Source organism: Nelumbo nucifera, chromosome 3 (assembly GCF_055504915.1).
Source record: "Nelumbo nucifera cultivar China Antique chromosome 3, China Antique-T2T, whole genome shotgun sequence".
NCBI lineage: Eukaryota > Viridiplantae > Streptophyta > Magnoliopsida > Proteales > Nelumbonaceae > Nelumbo > Nelumbo nucifera.
In genome coordinates, this window is record NC_142651.1 from 93,661,579 (window position 1) to 93,682,323 (window position 20,745).

At 37.6% G+C, this 20,745-nt stretch overlaps 1 protein-coding gene across 1 annotated transcript in view; it reads left to right on the plus strand.

Annotated features, from left to right (window-relative positions):
• LOC104589775 (putative LRR receptor-like serine/threonine-protein kinase At1g53440) overlaps positions 1-20,745 on the plus strand; it is a 103,335-nt gene that overhangs the window by 52,029 nt on the left and 30,561 nt on the right. The window contains exons 9-23 of the mRNA XM_088902302.1: positions 399-470; positions 600-671; positions 754-828; positions 1,692-1,763; positions 1,942-2,013; positions 2,156-2,218; positions 2,308-2,346; positions 2,426-2,475; positions 2,612-2,976; positions 3,228-3,426; positions 3,515-3,643; positions 6,511-6,629; positions 6,868-7,078; positions 7,198-7,435; positions 9,429-9,579. Of these exons, the coding sequence (XP_088758428.1) occupies positions 399-470; positions 600-671; positions 754-828; positions 1,692-1,763; positions 1,942-2,013; positions 2,156-2,218; positions 2,308-2,346; positions 2,426-2,475; positions 2,612-2,976; positions 3,228-3,426; positions 3,515-3,643; positions 6,511-6,629; positions 6,868-7,078; positions 7,198-7,435; positions 9,429-9,579 (1,927 nt within the window). The remainder of the gene's footprint in view (positions 1-398; positions 471-599; positions 672-753; positions 829-1,691; positions 1,764-1,941; positions 2,014-2,155; positions 2,219-2,307; positions 2,347-2,425; positions 2,476-2,611; positions 2,977-3,227; positions 3,427-3,514; positions 3,644-6,510; positions 6,630-6,867; positions 7,079-7,197; positions 7,436-9,428; positions 9,580-20,745) is intronic.

The window sequence follows — 20,745 nt, forward strand, 5'->3', positions numbered from 1 at the left end:
AAGCACTTGCAAAACCCAACACTACTTAAAGTTCAAGAGAGAGAAGGAAGAAACACAATTTCTTGTCTCTACTTCACACCTGGACTCAAACTTTCAAGGAAGATCAACCCATCAAGAAAAGTCCTTAGAGAAGCACTCTTCACAACCAACGAAGCACAAAGCCTGGAGTGAAGAAAATTACATCAACACTTCAAGAACCATGAGAATGACACTGATGACCCTTGTCTTCACCATTTTCGACTATTAATTAGAGGTTGCTTATGTGATCAAGCAGAATTAATGTGGGTTAAATCTTACTGTATTTTCTTCGTTACAAAATTTCATTTGTAATTTGTCTCCATGTTTTGTGTAAATTCAGTACACGAAATTTGTGTCAACACTAATTCAAACTGTTGCAGGGATATGCAAGGAACATCCTTGGAGGGACCATTTCCTTCTACAGTCTCCTCCTTGAAAAGCTTAATTCAACTGTGAGTCAAGATTCTGGTCTCATTTGACTTCTATGATTAGTCTAGTGGAGTTCTTTTACATGTAAATTTCTAAGACAAAAGATATAATGACACTATGAGCTTTCTGATCTTAAGGATTTTAAATTTCAGGAGGGTGTCTGACCTGAATGGATCAAATATGAGTTTTCCTGACCTCAAAGACCTGACACAGATAAATGAATTGTGAGTTGAAATATGATTTGTCTAATTGTATAGTGATCTCTGTGGTTCTTTTCACTCATGGGGTATTCATTGTTTTCTCTAGGATACTTAGAAATTGCATGATTACTGGCGAAATCCCCAACTACATTGGAGAAGTGATGACACATATGAAAAAAATGTAAGTCTCCATGGTAGATGCCTTTCTCTAGATTATTTACTCTATAGCTTCTTCATTTATCTATTGGTTTTTGAACATTGTGAGACTCTGAGAATTCCTGAAATATATATCATAGCTACAATCTTTAAGCGTCTCCTGTCTATATTCTGATTGTGGATTCTACAGAATTATAGTGATGGAATGAATGTAATCAGACGGGAAGTTTGGCCCAGTTCCCAATGAACGAATCAGACAGCAGTGTCTGTAAAAAATTACTAACAATCCTACAGGTCCTGATTATTAAGATCATGCATTGAACAGACATCCTATTACAGTTGCAATAAGAACACAAATTTTGACAAATGATAGTTGAGTTTAATCAAGATGGGGTTGTATTCAGACTCTTGTGATCTTTTACGAATGTTGAGGGCAACATTGTAATTGTTCATAGGCTGCAAATGAGGTGCATAATTAATGGCCTTTTTGTAATTTCATCAAATTAATATATGTTCTAATGAAAGAAGGGCATGAGAATTGAAGAAAATCTTTCTCAGAATCCTATTCTCTCTCAATCTTCTTCTTGTACGTTCACATGTCTTTGTTACTTTGAACCAGGAAGGTTATTCAAGAATCTTATGTATGTCTGTATGTATTGACTTAGGTGATAACCTACTTTTCCAGGCCAAAATGCTCAGGGAATATTTCGCAACTGTGTTCTAGTTTACTTAAATATAATGCATTAGGAATGTAATGATAACCTTGTATTCTACAGATGGCTTATCCAATATGTACATGTATCATGAGTTTCTTGTCTATTAAACTATGAAGATATGCTTCCTCTCATTTTTTGATTCTCACCATAACTTGATTCTTTATCATTGCAGAGACCTGACCTTCAACAAATTGACTGGCCCAATTCCGGAAAGCTTCAATAAATTGCGATATTTACAATATTTGTATGTAAATCATCATGTAGGAAATAATCAAAATTAAATTTTTTTACATTAGAAATTTAAATTTATTTTCAAAGTCCTGTTCTTTTATTTTTTATTGCATTTAACCATTTATTGGCATTCCTTCATACGTAGATACCTTAATTACAAGGTAGACATAATAATATTTATGCATATGTAGGTATCTCAGCAGCAACTCACTATCTGGAACAGTACCAGATTGGGTGGTGCATACGAGTAGCAAATGGAATCTGTGAGTATTTCTTATTGCAAGCTTGAAACCTTATTTCATTTTGTTAAATTAGTTTTTACCCCATATATCTCCTACTAGCCATTTAGGCCATTGTTCCATCAAGAAATTCATTACTGTAACACTTGTTAGATAATTCTTGCAGTGACATATCTTACAACAATTTTACAGGAGAGTCAATTCTGAACTGTAAAAAACAACCAAGCATGTGAGTCTCTCCATATTTGATATTTATTAGTTCCTTGTCCCATTTTTTTTCCTTTCTCTTACAACCTTCCTCTTCATATTGTTTAACAGGAATATGATTGCCAGTTATTCATCTTCAAAGAACAATTCGTAAGTTCCTAGCTCTTTAGAATTATATTTACTTCACTTAGGAACCATGTTGACATATGTGTCCTTAAAACTTCTGTAGAATGGAGTGGTGCTTCAAGAAGGACCTTCCATGCTCTAGTAAATCCAAGTGTAAGTAATCTCTTTAAGTAATTTTCCATTTATGAGATCCTTGAGTTCTTATATATTTGGTGCTATATTTTACCATTCCCATGAAAGAATTGGTACTTGTGAATGCGATTGAATGGAATTCATGTTACAAATGTAGATCATTCCTTGTTCATTAATTGTGGTGGCCCAATGAAGGAATTTGCTGGGGAGGAATATGAAGATGACTCAGCACAGATGGGTCCATCATACTTCTACCAACCTAGTGAGAAATGGGCTTGTAGTACCACAGGAGATTACTTGGAAACTAACATTACTAATTACATTACCTCGAACAATGCACTGAACACGACTGTTCCAGAAATATACAGGACAGCTCGTCTTGCCCCTCTGTCACTTAGGTACTATGGAATTTGCTTACTGAAGGGAGTCTATACAGTGAAACTCCACTTTGCTGAAATTATGTATACAGATGACCATACATTTAACAGTGTTGGGGAGCGCATTTTTGATGTATTAATTCAAGTGAGTGAGTTGAAAATTCCCAGCATTCATTTTTTATTAGTATAAATTGCCATCATTCATAGAGTCACTGATGTCATCTCTGAGTGCTGATAATCATTTCCAACAGAAGATAGCATTTAGTTTCTTCCTTTTGTTTATGAAAAATAGAACATATATTTAACTTCTTGAGTTCAATTATGCTTTGTATTTGAAGAATAATGATGACAGTTCTTATCTTGATGAAACTTCTGATGTGCTGTTGCTTCTTGCAGGGTCAGATGCGACTGAAAGATTTCAATATTGCCAAAGAAGCTAAAGGTTTTGGTAGAGACACTGTTAGGGAATTTAATGACATCATTGTTAGTGGTAGCACTCTAGAGATTCACTTGTACTGGGCAGGAAAAGGCACTACCTTTGTTCCAGCCAGAGGTGTATATGGACCCCTTATATCAGCCATAGCAGTGACACGTAGTAAGTTTATCTGGACGTTTGATGACTCGGCCTCTTTCCTGGTTTCCCCTCTCAACAATCTCACCATAGTGATCGTTTCATGTTGTAGATCCTGATCATGGACATTCTATCGGAGCTACTCTTGGAGTTGTAGCTGCTGTTTGCATGGTTATTGTATTGATTGTGATGTTTGTTTGGGTGAAATGTCACCAGAAAGGAAAATACCTTGAGGACGAAGGTACGATAAATGAATTTTCAACTTATCTATTTATTTATTTGGGAATGATTTTGGCTTTTGTATATTAGTAGAAAGTTTATATAGTATACAGTTTTCCTGACCATTTATTTTAGAATTTTGTAACTAATTCATGTGATAGGGCCTTATTTTTGGTAGGAATGTGTTCCACATTGTTAAAGTTATATATTCTGCACCATAGGATATAGATGTCAATGTTATTAAGTTAATTCTTTATTACTTTAGTATGGACATTACTGTGATTTTACTCTTTATAATGTTAATATCACTTATAAAAGGGGTCTGCACCCACCAAATCCCTTCCAAACAAAGCCAAAAATAGCGCCCAAGGATCCACACCCATTCAAAACAATTATAACCCCAAGAATCCACATCCTAATTACTGAGTTGTGAATGAAGCTTGATGCTGATGGTCCTCTCAAGTTATATTGTGATAACAAGGCTGCAATTAACATTGCCAAAAATCTAGTACAACATGACAAGACTAAACATAGAGGTTGATAGACATTTTGTGCATGAGGGAATTGTTTCTGGGGAACTACGTTATTCCATACACTCCTGCAAAGTAATAACTAGCTGATGTTTCTAAGGAACTTGCTTCAGCAAAGTTTCAAGGTCTACTTAGCATGCTAGGCATGACTGACATTTATGCTCAACATGAGGGGGAGTGTTGTAGTAGATGAGTCACACGTGTGGGCCTGTTGGATCCATTTCATGTTTTATTAATCAAGGGTATTTTTTTATTTTTATGTAACTTCAAATCATGTCTTAATAAAAGCAATTAGGGTCAGGTAGAGAGAGATTTTTCTACTGTCCATTCTCTTTGAAGTTTCCCTTCTTCCTCTCCAAAACTCTTATAGGTTCAAGAACACTTCCAAATCCTGAACCTATCTTCTGCTTTCTTCACTACTAACCAGATTATAGGCTTGAGATTAATGTCACCTCATCTTTCGATAGAATATTATGTTTAGTACTGTCATATTCTAAGTAGAGTCGAGTGAGGAATTCAAAGACCCTATTTATCTCTACCAACTTCTTGTGAGTTTTGGCATCTTTATTGCTCTCCCACACAACAATCTTTATCAGATCAATCTCCTACTAGAGAGATTTCAACATTGAGAAGTACACGCCCAAAGGCTTCTCCCCTATCTTAAGTTGTTCACATCATTTTCCATCTCAAAGGCTCTAGCCACCTTTAACCTTAGGAATAAGTTTCAGCAACATTATCCCATATCTCTGTTGTCGTTTCCATCGATGGATAGTGTTGGCTAATATGAGGTTGCACAAAATTTACTAACAAACCTATAACAGTGTAGTTTTCTTAAATTCTCTTCTCATAAGTAGGATCATCCTCCTTTGGTTCTTCTTACTAGCTGTGAGGTACCCCCATTTTTCCTTTATTAAGACCAAGCCAAAGAGTTAGTCCCATCTAACTTTACAGTAATCACTACCAAGGTTCAAAATTTCGCAACGTATCGGCCCGTCACATATTGTATCTTTAAGGGGTTGATATGGGAAACACTACAAAATCCTTTATATCGTGTCTTTTCGTTATGCTGACCCCGTATCGTGACCATATCGGGATGTATCGGGGCCATATTGGGGTCTATTGGGACCATATTGTAACTGTATCAAGGTGTATCAGCCGATACAGTACAACTTTACTATAGGCAAAAAAAAAATTAAAAACCTTTGAGAATAAAGACTTCTAACTCTCTCCAAAGGCCTTCTTTCTCTACCAAACTCACCAAATCATCCCTACACATTCTTGGGTTGCAAGATCTTTAACAAAAGACCCAAAAACAAACTTCAAAACTCAAGATTTTTGAAGTTTTTTCAACTTCCTTCAAAATTTGCAAAGGTAGGTATTTTTTCAATTTATTTCATAATAAGTAGCAATATTTTATGCTTTCTTTTTGTTTTGATACTTCAAAATGCTTCTATATACATTGATATACTCTCCCTGTATTGAAAATCCTATATTTTTTTGGACTTTAAATAGATCTATGTAATTTTTTGAAGAAAATTCAAAAAAAATGAAATAACAAAAACAAAGAAAATTTTATATTTATGGTGTAATCCGCCAATGAAGAGTAATTGTGCCATAGATCTATGGGTGATCTATCATATCCATAGATCTATTGAAATTTCTTGTAAAACATTTATTTTTTTTGTAATTTTGAAATAAAAATTATTTAATTTTTGGGAAAACTCCCGATTAGTACCCTGTACTTTGGTCCTAGTGCCAGTTTGGTCCCCAAACTTTAAAATGCAACAATTCAGTACCTGAACTTTCAAAATGTGTCAATCTAGTACCTACTGTCAGTTATATGTATCACATGATGACATATGCAAATTAAATATTTTAAAAATGACAAAATTACCCTTCAAAACACTGTTCATCATCTTCTTATACAGAGATAAGACATTGTTCATGTGTGTCCATGTTGACACTGTTGTCACATGCCATTAGGTGTCCGTCTCTGTTTAAATCATTATCCATGAAGGATTAATGCAGTATTTTTTTTTTTGAAGAATAATTTGAGTTTTATTAATAGACTTTATGTAATCTTTACAAGCATCCCCTAGAAAGGCATGAGCTGCTACCTCTCATACAAAAAGAAAACACATTAGAATTGTGCCCTGAATAAAATAGATCTATTCATCCCATACTTAGCCAAAGCATCCGCCATCCCATTTGCTGATATCCTCACCCATTGTATCCTTAACTTATAATCCTGGTTAGCCATGTAAATTTTTTCACATCACTCCTGTAGCACCAAAATAATGCAGTATTCTTTTCTCAGATTATATTTTTAACTTCAATATGAGCTTTCACTGGTTTGCAGAACTTAGACATCTAAAGCTACAAAAAGGTTATTTCACTCTCAAACAAATTAAAGCTGCAACTGGGAATTTTGACTCTGCAAATAAAATAGGTGAAGGTGGCTTTGGACCAGTTTATAAGGTAATTCTGGATTGAGAGTATATCCTTTTTTTCCTGTTATTATCATCATTGTGTCTTGTTCTTGGGATTGACAGCTCTAACTTGGCAAAATATGTTTTGCAACCTCAAGATCAATGATCCCATTCTTGCATATGAAAAAAGATGCAATTTCGAATTTTATTGCTTTTGCTTTGCCATGTCTCATATGCTCATTTTTTCCATAAACTCAAGGTTCTCAAATTTGCATTTTTGTTTTTAGGGTATTCTGCCAGATGGTACAGCCATTGCTGTCAAGCAGCTATCCTCTAAGTCAATGCAAGGAAACCGTGAATTCATGAATGAGATAGGCATGTTATCTGCTTTACAACACCCAAATCTTGTGAAGCTTTTCGGATGTTGTGTTGAAGGAAACCAACTACTACTAATATATGAATATATGGAAAACAATAGCCTTGCCCATGCTCTCTTTGGTAAGTCCCTTTGTCCTTCTTTCAGCCATTAAAAAGTATATCCTTTTAATACTACCACTGCCTGTTCTATTTGGTTCAGCCAACAATATATATTCTTAATACATTTGGTTTTTATGTAGGAAAAGAGGAACATCAACCAAACTTAGACTGGCCAACAAGGCATAAGATTTGCTTAGGGATGGCTAGGGGTCTAGCTTATCTGCATGAAGAATCAAGGTTGAAAATTGTCCACAGAGACATAAAGACAACCAATGTGCTTCTTGATAAGGATCTCAATGCTAAGATATCTGACTTTGGTTTGGCTAAACTTGATGAAAAGGAGAAAACCCATATCATCACCCGAATAGCTGGAACTATGTGAGTGATGTGTTTTATTCCCACTACTTTTTTCTTCTTTGCATGTGATGAGGTTTGGAATAATACGACCAGTCTTTCAATATACACTAGTAACTAATTACATGGATCATCTCCAAGCCTATTACATACTGTTTAAGGATATAATTATACAAACCTCCCTACCATTTGACATTAGCTGAGGGCCTGAAGCCCAAAACTCATACAAGCATGAATTTATAGAATAAGGAATCAATATTCTTGGAAAGGATGGGGAGAATTCTTCTGGATGGTGTTGAAATTCAGCATTTTTTATGCCTTTTCTTGTACATAAATCAGTAGTTAGTGTCATTGGGCCATTAGTTAGTGGTGTTGGACCCAAGGCCCATCAGTTTGTGTTGCCTTTTGAGACTGCTTTTAAGTTACTAGCAGTAGCCGCCCTAGTAAGGGCATATTAGTCTTTGTAATTAATCTTTATTATGAGTATATAAGATAATGAGAGGGGCAGCCAGATCATTATTGGTTTCTCCCCATCTCTTCTTCTCTTTCTCTTCTCTTCTCACTAAGAACCCTCTCTCTCTCTCTCTCTCTCTCTCTTCTTTCTCATTGTTATCAAATCAGATTATTGTTTTTTTTTTTCTTTTTGTACAGATGGATACGAACTTGATGCAATCCTCCTACATCTAGGCCTCATTTATGGATAAAATTGAAAAAGGGTTCTAATTTGGGAATACAATAGGGTTGTTTGCCAATATGTATGATTATTGGCTAACACCCCCTACATTTTTGTGATCAGTCACATGCACAATGAAAAGACAAAATACATATTTCTTTATAATGATAAAATTAAATGCACAGGAATATTTGTTTTCCTTTTAAATTAAGTGCTTTTTGGCTGTTAATCTGAGGCAATGTTTTAAAAGCAAGAAGCACAAATAAAGTGTAAAGAATCCCTAGAGCCTAAGGCACAAAGTACAAGGCAAGGTAAATGCCTGAAAGAAGTTAAATGTTGATGCTGAAAAATTAAAATATATATATTATACAAGAATCTGAAAATCTAAAATTTAAAATAGTAGAAGTTCAGGACTGTTATCAGTCTTGAACCCTAATGGATTTCAGGATCGAAAATAAGAAGAAAGGTAAGAAGGAAAAAGAGGAAAAGGGAGGAGAAGCAGTAGAACACAAGAGTTGAAAGGAGGAGCAGAAGCTTAATGTTCTGCCGCCGCTACTTTAAATAATATTTATAGGTTATGCTCATTACATGGAAAGGACAGATCTGCCCTTAGTCTTTACATAACAAATAGAGCAAAAAATAAGACTGAAATAAATAACAACTGAAACAACTAAATGATCAATAGCTAACCCTAGGCAGACTACAACATCTTCTACCCTACGAACACAGTGGGACCGTAGCTGTGGGGCTCACATCAGTGTTCTCTACAAAAATAAATAAAAAACTCACAAGACCCTATAGCTCAATTAGTTAAAGCATCATATTATTAATATGAAATTTCTAGCTTTGTAGGTTTTAGTCTTAGGCTAAAACCATTGGCAAAATGACAGTTACAAAATTACTACCTTAATACCCAAAGGCTATGTCTGGTTTGATAGAAAATAAGAGACAAAGTTCCATAAGAACTTTTCCTCAACTCTTTGTTTCTCTTTTATTGTTTATCAAATTAAATACAGCCAAAAAGTAAAGTCCCATCCAGTGTCAGTGTCAGTGCAGATATATGCATACCATGTTGCCAAGGTTCAAAGTATCGACACTGATCGATATGCCGGTTGGGCGTATCAGCCTGTATCAGTACTCTTTTTTAGTTTTTTTTTTGAAACCGGTTCAGAGGGGTCGGTTTAAGGCCCGACTACCCTCTGAACCATGGTCTGACCCGATACAACCCCTGGAGGGGCGTATTGGGAAGCCATAGACACGACACGTATCGACCCGTATCGTATATAAATGCGGGCTCTAAGCTGTATAATATAACATAATTTTCTGTTTTTCCTTTTATTGTAGAGGATATATGGCACCTGAATATGCAACAAGGGGCTATTTGACTGACAAAGCAGACGTTTATAGCTTTGGAGTTGTCATGTTAGAGACTGTCAGTGGAAAGAGCAATACAAGTCATTTGCTAAAGGAGGATTTTGTTCAACTTCTTGATTGGGTAAGCCAAGTATCATTTTGCATTCTATACAAATCATAATGCTTTGTAATTTTCTATTCAGAACTTGGATTTTTGATTGATTTAGAAATCTGTACAAGGTATCATTGGCTATGCATATCTCTCCCTGTGAGTGCATATAGGTTTGTTGAGATTAGAGGTATGCATGGTGGTCTCTACGCTAGACCTGCTCAACTAAAATATATGCCATACTAATTTGATTAATTGTCTTTCTAATCTTAGGTACTTGCCTGATTATTTAAACTATAAAGTGATATTACATAATACATATTCCGAAGTCTTATGTCTTAGTAGTTTTTGTCAGAGTCAGATCGAAAAGTCAAAGAGAGAGAGAGAAAAGAACACAACATATTGGTAGGTGTGACACAATGTGTCAGTCGACACCCTAAAAGATATATTTATATTAAAAAGGTAAAAAGACAAAACTGACCTTAGTGTACAAAAGAAAGAGTGTACAAAGGATAGTTATACAACAAAAAAATGGTAAAAGTACAAAAATAGCCCTGCGGCTAGATCTTCTCACAGTCTCTACACTCCCCCTCAAACTGATACCTAGGAATAAGCATCAGTTTGTCCATGAGAAATAGATACCGAGCTCGAGTCATTGCTTTAGTCAACAAGTCTACTAGTTGGAGCCCGGAGGAGACATGAGGAAGAGATATGGTACCCTCAAGAAGGAGGTCGCGGATGAAGTGGCAATCAACTTCTATGTGTTTGGTGCGCTCATGGAAGACAGGGTTGGGAGCAATTTTAATTGCACTAACATTGTCTGCATAGAGAGGAACAAACGGTGGTGGTTCATGAAGTATTTCAAATAGAAGAGCCCGAAGCCATATGATCTCACTACACATGGAAGACATAGCCCTGTATTCAGCTTCAGTAGAAGATTTGGACACAATAGCTTATTTCTTGCACTTCTACGAGATAAGAGAGTTGCCTAAGAATACACACCAGCCAGTAGTAGACTATTGGATGTTAGGGCATCCAACCCAATTAGCATCCGCATAAGCTATAAGGCTAATAGAGAATGAGGAAGAGAAGAATATCCTGTGTGACAAGGTGCCTCACACATATCTAATGATACGATGAACTACAGATAAATGAGGTTGTCTTAGGGAAGACACAAACTGGCTCACTATCTGAACTGCATAAGATATATCTGGCCGAGTCATGGTGAGATATATCAAACTGCCCACTAATTAACAATAAAGGGTAGGATCTTCAAGGAGAGAACCATCATCTTTGTTGAGTTTCAAGTTTAGTCCTAGTGGGATATCCACAATTTTAGAGTCACTAAGATTTGCCAGTTTGACAAGATCAGCCACATACTTTCGTTGGTTAATAAAGTAGGCCCCAGAGTTTTTACTCACTTCAAGTCCCAAGAAGTATGTCAAAGGCCCCAACTCTTTCATCTTAAGGGACTCACTGAGTAATTGTTGTAGCCTAGAAATTCCTTTTGTATCATCTCCTGTAATGAAAATGTCATCGACATAGAGGAGTAATATCGTTACTCCCTACATCCGCCTTAAGATGAATAAAGAATAATTAGAAGAACTCTGGATAAAGCCAACATCAGTGATGACAGGTCTGAACTTCTCAAACCAGGCCATAGGATCTTGCTTCAGGCCATAAAGTGACTTCTTTAGACGAAAAACATGTTGTAGGTCTGTACAATATCCAGGAGAAGGCTTCATATAGACTGTCTCTTTCAACTCCCCTTAGAGAAAAGCATTCTTGACATCCATCTGATGGATTGTCCACTGTTTAGCTACAGAAGCAAAAATCTCCTCATAGTATATCCCATATTCCTATTTGTAGCCTTGTACAACCAGCCTAGCTTCGTATCTATTTAGGCTTCCATCAAATTTTAGTTTCACAAAGTAGACCCATCTACTTCCTATGAGAGATGTCTCAAGTGGAGCTTTAACCAAGTCCCAGGTGTCATTCTCAAGAAGGGCTCGAATCTTAGAATCCATGGCATCTTTCCGGTGTGGTTCTGTTATAGCCTACTGGTAAGATCTAGGAATGTCTGTGGTAGATAAAATGGCAAAAAAATAGCTATGGTCAAGTGAAAAACCATAACGGTCAGGTGGGTGAGAAATTCTAAAAGAACGGCGTAGAGTGGGAACAATAGGTTCAGGGGAAGGTTAAGTACACTTACTGAGACAACTGGAGTGACTATTGCTTCCTGAAGTAGATCTAAAGTTGTTGTGGGGTTGACAAAGGAATGTCCGAGGTACCTATAAAATCAAAACTGTGCAACAAGGAAATGAAAGCAGCTAGGAATTTTACAATATGCTCAAAGAATGACACACTTTCAAGAAAAACTACATTACGAGAGATTCTAGGACAACGAACCGAAGGATCATAGAAAAGGAACCCTTTATGTTCATAAGTGTACCCCATAAAGGCACACAAAGTTGTTTGTGTAGTTAACTCCATGCGTTCATGAGGTGGGAGATGGACAAAACAAGCACAACCAAAAACCCTAAGCATGAATAGGTCTGGGGAATTGTGAAAGAGAAATTGAAAAGTAGAAGAGTTATTCAAAACAGATGACGAAAGACAATATATGAGATACACAGCAATGCTGGCCGCCTCCACCCAAAACCAAGAGGGTACATGGGAATCCTATAAGTGTTTTGACTATACTCAAGATATGCCCATTCTTCCTTTTTTGCTACCTCGTTTTGTTGTGGGGTTCTTGGACAAGACTTTTGGGGTTGAATTCCATGTTGTTTTAAATAATTTTAGAAATTTCCATCAATATAGTCTTCCCCTAAATCCGATCGTAGCACACTTCTTCACATATTCAAGCATCAAATTGGGTAGTAACATAGGTGTGAAAGTGTTTAAATACTATGTATACTTCAGATTTCTTTCGAAGGAAATAAACCCAAGTGAAACAGGTGCAATCCTCAATAAAGGTCACAAAGTACTTATATCCTAGCCGTTAGACAACTGGAGACGATCAGACATCACTATGTATTAAATAAAAAGGAACTGTTGTATGCTCAAAGTGAGAAGGAAAAGGTAAAATATGACTCTTACATAAACCATAAGTGATGCAATCTTTATTCACATTCTTAAAGGAAACAGTAGAAACAAGTAAGCTACCAGAAGAAAATAACTAATCAAGTTTCTTAGGGAATGGATGGCCCAGGTGTTTATGCCATAAGTGCCAATCATTATTACAGTTAATAGATTCAAAACTAGTAGTAGAAATCAAACACGAAGTAGAAGCATGTGCAGTCTTATTCTTCTCAAATTCCAAAGCAAATAGTCTTCCTACTCTACGCCCCTTCCCTTTCACCTCCCCAATTTGCTGGTCCTATTATCAAACAACCATCAGAAGTGAATGAGACATTGTTACCTTCTTCTACAAGTTGGCCAATAGAAATTAAATTGGTGGTAAACTTAGGTACAAATAAAGTTTTGGATAAATGAAATAGAGATAACTTAGAAGTAGATAAATACAATTCATCACATCCAAGTATATCTAATTTCTCACCATTATCAGTAACAATGTATTTATTGGGAAGATGGGGTTTGGGACACTGACCAAGTGTGGCCCCTCTCATATGGTTAGAGGCTCCTAAGTCAACATACCAGAGATGATTCGGTGAGGGACAATAGGTTAGTGACTTGCCAAATAGACCAATAGCATAGAAGGCTGAAGAGATGACCGAGGACGAGCTATCGAATCCGTTCTTTAGACATGCCACCTGAAGTGTCATTTTGGCCAGCCACAGAAGTAATGGAGGATATTGCATTTGATCCATCTACAGAAGTTTGATAAGCCTTGTAGCTTCCTTTCTTCTGATTTGATCAACTGCCTTTCTGAGGCCGAGTGGGGCTTTCAGTAATAATATGGCTGAACTACTTACAGTAAGTGCAGGTATTCTTTTTCTTGTAGTGGGAGACAACATGCCCGAACTCCTTACACTCATAGCATTGTACTTAAGAGAAGTCATTCTTCCCCTTTGGTTTTGTTACTAGGAAGACAGTATCAATGTTGGACTCTTTTCTTCCATCCAGAGTAGTCTGTGTGGAAAATCTGGTTTCAGCCCTCTGAATTTTTCCAAGAATAGTATCTAGGTCAGGAAGCATTCCTCGGCTTAGGATATTAAATCTAACAACTTCAAACCTAGGTTTGAGATGCATTAGGAAGTGCATAATCTTCCTTTTATCAAAATGTTCCTTCATATACTTCACACAACATTCTAATGGATCCTTTCCCAAGTGTACAAGCTCATACTCTGCCCAAAGGTTAATAAACCCAGCATAATACTCCAAGACCTTCCTCTCTCCTTGATCATATGAGAAGATGTCAACCTCTATCTAGTACTATCTCGAGGTGTTCGATTGCTGATATACTTTCTCGAGATACTCATACATCTCATAGGTAGTCATGTATCCTCTCATAGGAATTACGATATCAATTTCAACCGATCCTAGGATCCATGATGCGATTTTCCCATTATCAATTCTCCACTGATTAAGACCCTTAATGTCTAAATCATCAAGTTTAACTACAGATCCATCCAGATATCCCCAGAGACCTTTTGCCTCCACATGAAATTGAAAATTAAATTTCCAAAGTGCATAGTTCGTACTGTTAAACTTAATAGGGAGAACTTGCATCCTTTCTGATGCCATTGAATTACAAGAGCAAGAAAACCACAAAGAGTAGGGTTCAAAACAGATGAAAGAAAGAGGTACCTTTCAGCTGACGTCTAGAAAAGGAAACTGTAAGGGTTTACTGAACTCAAAAGTGGCTCAAAACCCTTCTAAATCAAATCCAATTCGAACCAAACCAATTAGACTTAGTAGATCTGCTCTGGTCAACACTAGATCCAAAGTTTCAGCCTGATCCGATGCCTCTAGAGGGAGATCCAATAAAAAAGAGAAATCTGATGGCACAACAGTCCAATAAAAGTGTCTATAGAGTTCTGATCTAATGCAACCTCAGATAAGGGATTTAAGAGCACTCGAGAACCTCCAAAATACTGTTAGGGAGTACTCTAGATAGTAGAGAAGAAAGGGGTTATGAAGAGGTTATATGCAGATTAGATCATGACCTGCTCTAATACCATGTTAGAGTCAGATCGAGAAGTCAGAGAGAGAGAAGAAAACACAGCAGATTGACGGGTGTGACACAATGTGTCAGTTGACACCCTAAAGGATATATTTATACTAAAAAGATTAAAGGACTAATCTACCCTTAGTGTACAAAGAGATGTGATTCAAACCAATAAAATTAGCAAAATATTTTTGATTAAAGAAAAAGAAAGCAAGGAAGAAGAAGATAGCAAGAAGAAGAAGGAAGATTGGAGAAGAAAGGAGAAAGAAAGGAGGAGTTCTATAATCTCCTCTTTCTCCCACTAATCTTTTAATAAACTTGCTTAAGTTACATAATTTACAAGGTTGCCCTTAAGTAGGCATCCACATCAGTACTATACTTAGAAAACATAAACAAGACCTAAAGGCCCATAAAGAAAAGGCCCAATAAGAAAACATAACAAGAAAGAACTAATAAGAAAGACACAAATGGGCTAGGGCCCATTCGGCCTAGTCTCTCTACACTCCCCCTCAAGCTGAGCATAGATACCCATCATGCCTAGCTTGCTTATATAATGAACCAGCTTTCCTTTAGGAACACCTTTTGTCAAAACATCAACCAACTGTTCTTCAGAAGCAACAAATGGTAGATAGACTTCTCCTGAGGCAACTCCCTCTCTTATAAAATGCTTGTCAAATTCAATGTGCTTAGTTCTATCATGTTGAACAGGATTATGTGCAATGTTGATAGCAGCCCGGTTGTCACAATATAACATCATTGGCTTCTCACAGTCTATACCCAATTCATCTAAAAGTGGTCTCAACTACAAAAGTTCAAAAACTCCATTTGCTATTGCCCTGTACTCCACTTCAACTGAGGATTTTGCCACTACAAACTGCTTCTTACTCCTCCATGATACAATCTTGCTACCATAGCACAGTAACCTGAAGTTGACCTTCTATCATCAATCCGGCCCAATCAGTATCAGTGTATGCTTTCAGCTTCCTGTGTCCATGCTTAGCAAACAAGATACCTTTCCCTGGAGTCCCTTTTAGATAGCACAGAACTCTCTCAACAGCTGCTAAATGTGTATCTCTGGGAGAATGCATAAACTGGCTTATTACACTAACTACACAAGAAATATCTGGCCGAGTCATGTAAAGGTATAATAACTTCCCAACTAGTCTCTAGAACACTCCCTTATCAGGCATTAGTTCACCTTTAGTAGCTGACAACTTATGATTTAGGTCAATAGGAGTAGAAGTAGGTTGAGCCCCCAGTTTGCTAGTCTCAGCAAGGAGATCAAGAACATACTTCTGTTGAGAAATGAAGATGCCATCCTTAGATCTGGCAACTTCAATTCCCAAGAAATATCTGAGTTCTCCTAAGTCTTTAATTTGAAACTCAGAGTTAAGAAAACTTTTGAGATATCATCACATAGACAATCAGAAGGGTCACTAAGGAATCTCTCCTTTTAACAAACAAAGTATGATCCGATTGAGTCTGTGTGTACCCAAAAGCAAGAGCAGCCCGAAATATATCAAACTAGGCTCTAGGATATTGCTTGAGGCCATAAAGAGACTTCTTCAATTTATAGACCTTTCCTTGCATCTCCTTTCCATACACCCCTGGAGATAAAAACATGTAAACATCTTCATGTAGGTCCCCATTCAGAAAAGCATTCTTTACATCAAACTGATGAAGAGGCCAATCAAAAGTAGTAACTAAAGATAGCAAAACTCGAACTGAAGTCTTCTTGGCTACTGGGGCAAAAGTTTCTAATTTGTCAATACCATACATCTGAGTGTATCCTTTAGCAACCAAATGAGCCTTATATCTCTCAACAGTACCATCAGAATGATACTTAATAGTGAACACCCACTTACAACCAACCAGTTCCTTTCCCTTAGGCAAATTCACAATTTCCCAGAGATGCAAATCAATCCTCTAATATCAAGATTAAACTTAGTGATTAACAGAATAAAACAGGTCTGAATAGTTGTACAAGAGAAGAAGATGGCGAAGAGAAGAGGTAAGAGAAGAAGGAGTCAAATAATTCTCCATTCTCCTCTAACCCTATTTTATTAATATCTAAATATTTGATGATGACAAGAATACCCTTAAGTGGGCGACCAACTTGGTAGTTACATAAAGAAAATAAAACAAGAATAAAGGAGGGCGGTTCAGGTTTGGAAGAGTTTGGGTTAGTCTGGTAGGTGCGGCAGCATCTTCTCTCTTCCTTTCATCTGCTAGATGGAGCAAAACCCTATTTTTTCAAGCACCCAAGTTCTGGTTTGACTTCAAGTAAGTTTACATAGTCAAAATTTCTGTTCTTTGATTTCTGTTTGATTAATAGAGGCATACGGAAGTGAGTTCAAGCAGGTGCCGGTTTCTGGACCTGCCTCAATAGATTCCGTTTTGACTGGTGTTACCACAATTAAGCTAGATGGAACGAACTATCTTGCTTGGGCACAGTCTATAAAAATCTATGTTTGTAGTAGAGGAAAACTTGGGTATCTCACAAGTAGTAAGGTGAAACCCGAAGAGATAGACCCTGAATTTGAAAAATGGATGCAAAAGAACTATACTGTTATAGGATGGTTAGTCAACTCTATGCAACCCCATATAAGCCAGCACTATCTCTGGATGTCTTCGACTAAGGAGCTATGGGACAGTGTAACTGAGACCTATTCACAGAAAATGAATGTAGCTAGAGCATACAAATTGAAAAGTGATGTGAAGAACTTGAGACAGGGGGAGAAGAGTGTGACAATCTACTACTCTATACTAAAATCCCTATGGTAGGAAATTGATGTTATGGAGACAGTGGTATGGGAGAGTAAAAAGGATGCTGAAATGTATAGAAAGCTAGTGGAGAAAAACAGGGTGTTTGAGTTTCTCACTAGACTCAACCCTGAGTTTGATATTATCAAACAAAATATCTTGGCTAGGGATGAGGTTACTCTTTCACAGGCATATGCTATGATAAGTAGTGAGGAGAGTAGGCGGCAGGTGCAGTTGCAGAGTCCACCTACAGAACATTTTGCACATGCAGGAATGAAACCAAAGGGCCCTACTGAGAAAAGAGAGCAGGTGTGTGAATATTGCAAGAAGCCACGGCATACAAAGGACACTTGCTGGAAGCTTCATCCTAGACTTCTTCCTGATAGGTTTAAGAACAATAATAACCCTAAGAAGGGCAGTCAAGTGGGAAAACCCAAACTGCTAATGCTGCTACAGTGTCTAAAGGGGGAAGTAAAAAGAGTGAAGAAAAATCAACCATTGAGCAGTTGGCTACAATGAAGCTGGATTTTGAGAAGTATGGGAGGCTCCTAAATCACCTAGAAGCTGCGGTTTCTTCAGCTCACCCTTCCAACAATACATCATCTTCATCGGCTTTTGCTCACTCAGGTACTCGTGCTTCTGCAAATCATGCTTCAGTTTCAGGTAATCAAAAAATCCCTTGGATTATTGATTCCGGTGCATCAGACCATATGACCAGCCTATCTAACATTTTTTGCTCATATCACCTTCTCTCTGGGAAAGAGAAAATATCCCTTGTTGATGGGTCCCTTGCCCCCATCTCTAGTAAAGGTGATATAAAGACCTCTGACACCCTATTCTTATCTTCTGTTCTTCATGTCCCTAAGCTTAACATAAACCTCTTATCTGTTAGTAGCTTAGCAAAGTCAATGAATTGCAGCATAACCTTCTTTCCTACTCATTATGTTTTTCAGAACCTGCAGTCTCAGAGGATGATTGGAAGTGGCTATGAAGCGAACGGAATATACTTGCTGGACACACCAGATCAAGCTTTGGGACCACCTCATGGAGTTGCCTTAGAGTCAGTCGTGTTAGAGTTTGTTAACAAAATTTTATTATGTCATTTTCGGTTTGGTCACTTGTCCTTTTCTGCTTTGAGTCATCTGTTCCCAGATATGTTTAAAGGAGTGTCTTTATCGAGTCTTCATTGTGAATTATGTGAGCTGGCAAAGCATTGTAGACATTCCTATTCAATTAGCAATAAAAGATCATTTTCTCCTTTCCATATTGTTCACTCTGATGTGTGGGGACCATATCGCATGCCAACCATGGGGGGTTATAGGTACTTTATCCTTTTTATTGATGATTATTCACATTACACTTGGATTTATCTAATGAAATCCAGGGATGAATTGCCAGCTATTGTGAAAAATTTTCATGAGCTCATCCTCACCCAGTTTAATACTCGTATCTGTTAGCGTAGGGGTATTTCTATCTTTATACCTTGATTAATGTTGTTGATTTGTAAGGTTGTGTTGGAACAAGTGCTCTTAACTTAAGTAAGGGCGCATAGGTCTTTTTAGTTATGTTTTAATAATAATATAAATACTTACTGGCCGACTGGGAGAAGTCAAGTTGACTCTTTCAGTTTGAACCAGAATTCTCTCTTCTCTCTTTCTCTCTCTCTCTCTCTCTATTACCTTTTCTTCTTCTACATAACTAAACTCAGTCAGGCCGAACTCTAAGGCAGACCTGAATTCTATCATGGTATCAAAGCTTCTTGAATCTGCCTAGATTTCTACTTGCCTAGGGTTCATTCTCTGCACACCCTATCTAGGGTTTTCCTCTTTTTTCTGTTTTTGATTGGAGATAAGGGAAAGGGCTGAAAAGGAGTGATCGCCCTCTTGCCTTGGAGGTCTCTATGCCTCCAGTCAGGTCGTATGTGGTTGGTTGTTGTAATTTCTGAGATTGCCCTCTCCTAGTAGAGGAAGAATAGAGGGCCGAACTATGTGGGCAGTGGCTGTTGTGTGTGGCTGTTGTGTGTGCAGTGGCTGTCGCGTGTGGACTGCTTTCCTGCTCGTATGGGTGTTACTTCAGCGATAAGGTAAGAGATTTCAGTGCATGATATTTGTTATGGATTAAATAGGTGTGTTTCAGACCATATGCTAGGGTTTCGACCAGTAAGTGCTAGGGTTTATGCTGGTTTCTTTGTGCATTTTGAAGGAAGAGATATGATCATATAGTGGTGAGATTCCAGGTAGTTGTAGGAGTAGGGTTTGTGATGTGAGCACACTTTTCAACAACAACAAGTGCTGAAATCAGTGTGACAGGTTTGATCTAAGGTTTGTGGTGTAAAGAGCACACATTTCAGCAACAATAAGTGTTGCAATCAGTGTGACAGGTGTGACCTAGTGGTGTGTAGTGTGCAGATCTCAGGGATAATAGAATTCAGCAAGTGTGCAGAATCGGTGATAACATAATGGGAGACAATAATGATTATAAACCTAGTGTGATGGTGCCTACAGACTACCTGAATGTTCAGATGACCTCCATTAAATTAAATGGAGAGGATTATGTGCCTTGGGCTAAATCTGTTGAAGTCTTTCTGAAGGCAAAGAAGAAGGTAAAACACATAAGAGAGGAGAAACCCTCCTTTGACTCTCACGAGTATGAAGACTGGGAGCAAGAGGATGCTCAGATCATCACATGGTTGTGGAACAATATGGAACCCAGGATTAGTGTGAACTTCATGTTCCTTGATACTGCCAAAGATGTGTGGGACCATGCGAAGAAATTGTATTCGGGGCAGGACAATACAACTAGAGTTTATCAGCTTTATCAAGAGTACTTTAACCTGCAATAGGGCAATCAGAGTCTTGAGGAGTACTATGCCAACATGAGGAACATACGTAATGAGTTGAATGTCTATCATCCTCTCACTTCTGATGTCAAGATTCAGCAACAACAGAGAGAGCAGCTTGATGTGACTAGATTTTTGGTGGGTCTAAAGTCTGAATATGAACCAGTACGGGCTCAGATATTAGGGGGATCAGCTCTTCCGTCCCTAGAAGAGGTATTTGCTCGACTCCGGAGGATTTCTATCGGATCTACTGAGAACTCGAATATCTCAGATAGATCTGCCTTTGCTGCATCGAGAGGCCGTGGTGTTAGAGGTGGAGCTCGGGGAGCTCAGTCTGGTCGTGGTGGTGGTAGTGGTTCTGCATATGGCCGAAGTGGCAATGGTGGGTCTACTCATAATCGTGGTGGTGGTCGTACTGGGAGCAAAGATTCAGGGGGAGCCCGTGGTAGAGGACGTAGCTCAG